Source organism: Solanum tuberosum, unplaced genomic scaffold (assembly GCF_000226075.1).
Source record: "Solanum tuberosum cultivar DM 1-3 516 R44 unplaced genomic scaffold, SolTub_3.0 scf00138, whole genome shotgun sequence".
NCBI classification, from domain to species: domain Eukaryota; kingdom Viridiplantae; phylum Streptophyta; class Magnoliopsida; order Solanales; family Solanaceae; genus Solanum; species Solanum tuberosum.
In genome coordinates, this window is record NW_006239065.1 from 432,454 (window position 1) to 440,347 (window position 7,894).

Genomic DNA, 7,894 nt, shown 5'->3' on the forward strand with positions numbered 1-7,894 from the left:
TTATGAGTCAATTTTTTTCGATAACCACGCCTTTATTGCCTAAACTGTGAAATCTTGTTCTCCATGCATCCAGTGGAGTTAATGAGTGATGGGTGGTATTCGTATGTTATGGGTCTCGGTCGAATTTGTGCTTTTTGTGCTTAAATTGTGTTTTCGAGGGTTCCGAAAAAGATTTTTAGAAGTTAGGTCAAAAGTAGGCACGTTGGGTCATTCGGCGAGCTATGACGAGCTCGCCGAACTATTCCACGATTCGCCTAATTACCCTATCTCACCCATTTTATCATGCTTTATTTGTTGTGGCATCTGAAACATTCGGCGAGAAGTATGAGGTCGCCAAGAGCACTCCGCGACTCACTGAAAGTCTTCTAATTCCCCCTTTGTCTGTGATCTTAGGCATATTTATATGCCTAAGTTGTCAATATTTGCCCATGAGTCGATTAGATTGAAGGATGATCTCTAGTCTTTAGCTTATTTTGTGGTGTAACTTGTGATGATTGTGCACTTACACACATGATTAGTTGTTTCAGGAACTCTCAAAGGATTTGGAGTCAACTTGAAGAAAAGAGATATAAAAGAGCATGAAAAACGGCTAAGGATGAAGGCCCCAGGGCCAGGCGCACTGCTAGGCGCGAGGTGCCAAGGGCCAAGTTTCAGAGAGGCCTCTCAGGCGCTCTGAGAGGCGCGACGCGCTAGGGTGTAGGCTTCAGAGGCAAGTTGTAGGCACGATGGCATGCGCGACACGCCAAGGAGAGGTTGACTTTTCCAGTGAAAATACAACTAAATAGGCCTCCTTGTTGGTTGAGGATTGGGTCTTAGTTTTTGTAACTATTATAAATAGACCCCTAGGGTTCATTATTAAGTGTTGGACGTTTGTTGAGTGTGCAAGAGCAAGAATTCACGTTTGTAATCCTTTAACTCTTCTATTCTTCAGAATTTTGTATAAACGTTTATCTATTATTGATTTCTAATAGCATGAGTAGCTAACCGCCTTAATTCTGGGGCTGTAGCTATGAATTATGTGTTGAATGTTTGAGGTGTTATGAATTGATTTTCGATTGTCAATCCAAATTACTTCTATATTCTTGTTTTACTATTTTATGCCTGCGCACCATAGAATAAATCTAGTGTCTAATCGTAAAATCGAAAGAGAAGGAATTAGATAGACTAGAGGATATAGAGAGCTCAGTCCACCCATTAGATTGAGGTGATTAGTGTTCAGGAGTGACGCCCAGACGAACACCTTACTTGGTTACGAAATAGGATGAAATATAAATGTTGGCCAGTTAGTTTATCTATCCCCGCTCAACGATGTAGTTAGATGGCTAACTGGGGTAGGCGGCGAGAGGCGAACCACCTGGACCATACTATTAAACCTATAAACCAGTAATTTGACAAATGAAGTGAATTCTAAGCTAATGATATGATGCATGATATTCAATGTATGATGCAGCCCTAGAGTTGTTTTAAAACTTTCTTGAAACATATTAACAAAGTCGGTCACTATAGGTTACTTTTATTTAGTGCATAATTATTAGTAGTTACTTAACTAAATCATCAACTCTTGAAAATTTATTTGGTTACTTTTAGTTGTAGAGTTAAGTGAATATAAGTTGATCATAAGTCCCTTGGGAACGATAACTCGTTTCTTAAATAATCTATACTACTTGTGTGACTACGTACACTTGCGTGTATTTTGGAGAGCAACAAGTTTTTGGCACCGCTGCCGGGGATTTAGAAATTGATTTATATTCAATCTTCTTAAGTCTATACTTAATATACTTAGATATTAATTACTTGATCTTAGCTTGTGTATTGCAGGTACTTGATTTTCAGGTTTGGCTCAGAAATGAGATCTTGTCGAACCTTACAACGAACTGGAAAGAGTTTTATGCCAGCGCAGAAAAATGAACCAGGGACGCCTAGGAGAATTGGGGTTAGGTATTCCGGGAAACTTTGATGATGATAATCAAGAAAACGTGAATAACCCGGAAAATGTGAATAACCCATGGAACCCAAATAACCAAGGAGTACTGCCAGTTGTTCCCGCAAGACCAGTCTGTGATGTGGCAGTCCCACTTACAGCCAACTTGGCATCCATTATTAGGAAACCTTCACCGGGGGGTAGATTTGAACTAAAGGAGAGAATGGTACAGATCCTCCATACTAATGGGCAATTCACTGGTCTTCCCCACGAGGATCCTCAAATCCATCTTAGGACCTTCATAGACATCACCAATTCATACATCCCAATTGGAGTCTCATCAGACTTTGTAAGGTTGACTTTGTTCCCATACTCATTGTTAGGAGACGGAAGACGTTGGTTAGGCTCTGAGCCACCAAACTCCATCACCACTTGGGATGATCTAGCAAAGAAGTTCATGAGTAGATTTTCTCCATCCAAGAAAACTACGAAGTTAAGGGGGAAGATAATAAACTTTGTTCAAAAACAAGGGGAAGTCATGTACCAAGCATGGGCACATTTCAAACAAATGTTGATTGCTTGCCCAAACCACATGCAAACCAATGAGGTACTTGCTCACACTTTCTTTGAAGGCTTAGATTATAATGCTCGTTCTCTTCTTAATAGTGCAGCAGGTGGACAAGCCCTATCCATAACAAGTGAAGAGTTCTTCGCCCTACTTGATAAACTTTCAGAAGGAAAACAAGGGTATGAGGGGGAAATGTCTAGAACCCCCACCCAAAAGGCTGCAGGGATCTTAGATGTAGATCAAGCTACTGCCATAAATGCCAAATTTGATGCAATGCAACATAACATTTCATTGCAATTTAAACAAATAGCTCTAAATTAGGCTTCGGTAAACGTAGTACAATAGGAAGCAAATTGGTGTGAGGTATGTGGTACTGGAACTCATGAAACCGAACAATGCGAGGCAAACCCGGATTCCGTAAACTATGTGGGTAATGCGCAAAGGGGTGGAGTGCAACAAAATTATGGTAATACTTACAACCCTAGTTGGAAGAACCATCCTAACTTCTCATGGGGTGGGAACCAAAACCAAAATCAGGCGAAATGGATTAACCAATACCGTTCTCAAGGGGCTAGGCAACAATACTACAATCCTATCCAAAGCTCAAATTCTAGTGCACCAAAAGGGGGGATGACAAATGAAGATCTATTTCAAAAGCTCATGATTGAAATAAGGACCAAATTAAATGCTAGAATAGATAAGCAGGATGAGAACATTAGAAACATCCAGATGTCTCAAATGAGTTTAGAGAAACAAGTTGCGCAAGTGGCAAATTCTTTGAACTTGTGTCCCCAAGGCGGGCTGCCTGGTGATACTGAGCCAAATCCAAAGCAATTTCATGCGGTAAGTACTAGAAGTGGGTTGCAATTAGAGGAACTAGCTCCTAAGAAAAGAGACATTGAGGTATCAAACAAAGAAAATAAGGTGGAAGAGGTAGTAAAAAGCTCCAATATTGAGGTACCCGTTCCTCAAAAGAAATTACCACCTCCATTTCCACAGAGGCTAAAAAAGTAGAATGAAGATGAATGCTTTGGTAAGTTTCTTTCTCTCCTTAAACAAGTTCACATTAATCTACCTTTGTTTGACATTTTGCAGGGTATCCCGAAGTATGCTAAATACGTGAAGGATATAGTGGCCAGCAAGAGGAGACTCACTGAATATGGAACTGTAGCACTTACTGAGGAGTGCAGCTCAAGGATCCAAAACAGACTACCCACAAAGTTAAAAGATCCGGGTAGTTTTACTGTGCAGATTACAATTAGGCAAAGTGTTCATGCCCGGGGGTTGTGTGATTTGGGGGAAAGTATAAATTTAATGCCTCTATCTTTGTATCAAAAGCTTGGGTTAGGTAGTCCAAAGCGAACCACTGTTATTCGCATACTTGCAGATAGATCCATTGCTAGGCCAGAGGGGGTGGTAGAAGATGCGTTAGTGCAAGTAGGTTCATTGATTTTTCCGGTAGATTTTGTGGTCTTAGACTTTGAACCAGATTCTGAAGTTCCATTCATTTTGGGACGACCTTTCTTGGCCATGGGTAAGGCATTGATTGATGTAACATCTGTTTAACTAACCATGAGGGCACATGATAAGGTAAAGGTATTTGATGTTTACCGCGCTTTAAAATTACCTTTTATTTATGAAGAGTTGTCTTCTATTATTGTGGTTGATTGCATAGTAGAGTCACAGTTAGTTTTGCCCGAAGACCCCTTAGAAAGAGTGTTAGTGGGTCAACAGTTAGAGGGAGATGCTGAAGCAATCATGCTTAAATCTAGCAGTAGTAGAAACTCGTATGACTCAAGTGGAGTCCTTAGATCGCGAGTTAGGGCCCCTTCCAAAACCATCAATTGAAGATGCTCCTAAGTTGGAGCTAAAAGCCTTGCCTGCTCACCTAAGGTATGCTTATTTGGGTACTAATGAAACTTTGCCTGCTATACTTTCTGCAAAATTGTCTGATTTATAGGTTGAGGCGGCATTGAAAATCTTGAAGTGGAGGAAGAAAGCAATTGGATGGCAAATCGCTGATATTCATGGGATTAGTCCGGCATTATGTATGAACAGAATTTACATGGAAGATGATCACAAACCAAGTGCACAACATCAACGACGTCTAAATCCTTTGATGAAAAAAGTGGTAATAAAGGAAGTGATAAAATGGTTAGATGTTGGGGTTGTTTACCCAATCTCTGATAGTAAGTGGGTAAGTCCGGTGCAATGTGTTCCCAAGAAGTGAGGTATGACTGTGGTAAGGAACAAAAATAATGTGTTAATTCCTACTAGAACAGTGACTGGGTGGCGAATTTGTATAGATTACCAATGATGCTACTCGGAAAGATCACTACCCCGTTCCCTTTATTGATCAAATGTTTGACAGGTTAGCAGGGGAGGACTACTATTGTTTCCTAGATGGCTATTCAGGTTACAACCAGATCTTGATTGCACCCGAGGATCAGGTGTTCATGGACGATTTCTCCGTGTTTGGGAAGTCTTTTGAGGTATGTCTCTGAAATCTTAATAGAGTACTTGCTAGATGTGATGACACTAACTTGATTTTAAACTCGGAGAAGTGTCATTTTTTAGGTAAAGAGGGGATAGTGTTGGGGCACAAGGTGTCTAAATCTGGGTTGGAGGTTGATAAGGCTAAAGTAGAAGTTATTGAAAAATTGCCCCCTCCCATTTCTGTAAAAGGTGTGCGTAGTTTTCTTGGTCATGGAGGTTTTTACAGGAGATTCATCAAGGATTTCTCCAAGATAGCAAGTCCCATGTGCAGCCTTCTGGAGAAACAGGTGAAGTTTGACTTTGATGAGATGTGCTTGAAAGCTTTTGAGATGCAGAAGAAGAACTTAATTGAGGCTCCCATCTTAATTGCCCCTAATTGGGAATTACCATTTGAACTCATGTGTGATGCAAGCGATGTAGCAGTGGGTGCAGTGTTGGGACAAAGAAAGAATAAAGTGTTCCACTCAATCTATAATGCAAGCAAGACCCTTCACTCTACTCAAGTGAATTACATAGTGACTGAGAAGGAGATGCTGGCCGTAGTGATCGCCTTCGACAAGTTCAGATCGTAGTTGGTAGGTACTAAAGTTATTGTTTTTATTGACCATGCAGTTATTAGGTACCTATTGAACAAGAAAGATGCTAAACCAAGGCTGATTCAATGGATATTAGTTCTCCAAGAATTTGTCACGACCCAAGCCTAGGGCCTAGACGTGACCGGCGAATGGGGAACCCGAAGGAACCCCAAACAAGCCTCCTAGCGTATCATTACACATCCTTGGTCACGGAAGCAATTAAAATGACCATAAGCGATAAGCATAATTAAGAGGGGAATCGGGACTAAGGGAGAAAGAGAAACAAAAATAAGAACGATACAAAAATACCATAGATGAGTCAAGCTCAAGCATAATACACAACTTGTCCAACACCACCTCTAAACATGAGTACTTAGCGGGGGCCAAGACAAACTACCGGGCTCACCCTCATAGTCAAAACATAACTAAAAAGAAAAAAAGTCTTATACATAGCAAAAGATCATGAGCAACGTCCCCGGAATGGAGGACTCACCAATAACCTTGATAGAAAATCGTATTAGCCACGCGGAGGACGAGGGTCAAGCGGTGCTCCGGTCCCTACATGGTGACATCATGTAGGCATAGAGTATGCGTTAGTACGTTTGAATGTACTAAGTATATGGGATGCAATGCAATGCTACAATAGATGGACATCATAGGAAAATGCATAATAATACCCGTTAGATAGCACATTAATGAAACGATATATATATAATGACGCTTACATAAAAATCATATTTAGTGGGACATAGTACATATGTGGTGAGTGACCATCAATATAGTATTTCCAAGGCCTACCACCCCCTTGGAGAGGCGAAAGAGGTACAAACCCCTCAATGTGGTTACCCGGGCCTACCACCCCCCGAGCTAGGGACCAAGGTACAAACCCCTCGATATGGTTATACGGGCCTACTACCCCCCGTACTAGGCAACCAAGGTACCAACCCCTCGATACGGTTATACGGGCCTACTACCCCCCGTACTAGGCAACCAAGGTACCAACCCCTCGATACGGTTATACGGGCCTACTACCCCCCGTACTAGGCAACCAAGGTACCAACCCCTCGATACGGTTATACGGGCCTACTACCCCCCGTACTAGGCAACCAAGGTACCAACCCCTCGATACGGTTATACGGGCCTACTACCCCCCGTACTAGGCTTGGTCAACTCACAACACGTATATAGAGAAAATCATATACATGTGTCCATTTCATCATAATTTCAATAATTATATAATCATCCGACTCATAGGACGTACATTGGACCTTCCATTTCATAAGAATTCTATAAATGGCATTTTATCAAACATATGGTGGGCTACTTGTTCATGTAAATAAAATCATGTGTTTCAAGAGTACTAAGTCCAACCAATTTCAAAATCCATATAAAACAGCCCACCAACAACATACATATATATATCAACCTTCATAATTTGATCATGGAAGCATGCAAACCATAAACATCACATAATAATTCCATTTCATGATAATATGCAAGAATAGACCATAATAGGATGTGTAATGTGTAGTAATAATTCCATAATTCAAGAGTTCATAAATGATCATAAGGACCCATAAACTTGAAGTAAAATAGAGGATAAATGGTTGGACTTGTGGAAAGGAAGGTTTCCACAATCAACCCACATACCTCAACTTTGGAGAATTCTTGATGAAGATTGGAATGGAGAATTGCTTGAGATTGAATCTTGAATCCGGAATTAAAGCTTGGGATCCTTGAATTTGGTTGATGATCTTGGTGGAATTTTTGGAGAGGGTTTAGAGAGAGTTTTTGGATGTTTTGAAGTTAAATGACTAAGTATGGATATGTCCCCTTTTTATAAAAACGTCCCAACACTTAGAAAAAAAATTGAGGCGGGTGAACAGTGTTTTCGGCTACTGGAATTTGCATTTTCTGCCGGACAGGTTTTACGAAAATGGTCATAACTCCTTCATCCTAACTCGGAATGAGGCGAAACAAATTGCGTTGGAAAGCTAACTCACAGAGCTTTAATTTTGATAGTTTGAGCTCCTTCCAGTTCCTTGTGTGCTGAGAGATATGCCCCTTTAAAGTTGACCCTCAAAATCGCATTTTTTTGCGATTTTCAAATTTTGATACGGTTGTTCTAAAATTCGGGTTAGACTCATTTCCCACTCAATTTGACCCCCTGAATAAGAATATGAAGTCGAATTTCCGAAATCATGCACGGATTTTGAGATATATGGAAATTACAATTATAGGTGTTTCCGAAGCACATTTTCGGGCATTTTTGGGGTCGTTTCAATATCCCCCCCTTGGGGACATTCGTGCCCGAATGTGAAAGAAGCGTACATG

At 40.8% G+C, this 7,894-nt stretch overlaps 1 protein-coding gene across 1 annotated transcript; it reads left to right on the forward strand.

The window, feature by feature from the left end:
- Positions 1-1,904: 1,904 nt before the first annotated feature.
- On the forward strand, positions 1,905-4,055 carry LOC107061466 (uncharacterized). The gene is made up of 3 exons (XM_015310745.1): positions 1,905-2,723; positions 2,835-3,446; positions 3,585-4,055. The coding sequence occupies exons 1-3, from the start codon at positions 1,905-1,907 to the stop codon at positions 4,053-4,055; spliced, it is 1,902 nt and encodes a 633-aa protein (XP_015166231.1).
- Positions 4,056-7,894: the final 3,839 nt, after the last annotated feature.

Bases quoted from the DNA above. Each gene is read 5' to 3' on its own strand.
- LOC107061466 (XM_015310745.1), top strand. From the start codon at position 1,905: ATGAACCAGGGACGCCTAGGAGAATTGGGGTTAGGTATTCCGGGAAAC. The intron at 2,724-2,834 runs GTAGATCAAGCT...GTAGTACAATAG, and splicing joins AGGCTGCAGGGATCTTAGAT to GAAGCAAATTGGTGTGAGGT. The intron at 3,447-3,584 runs GTACCCGTTCCT...GACATTTTGCAG, and splicing joins TAAAAAGCTCCAATATTGAG to GGTATCCCGAAGTATGCTAA.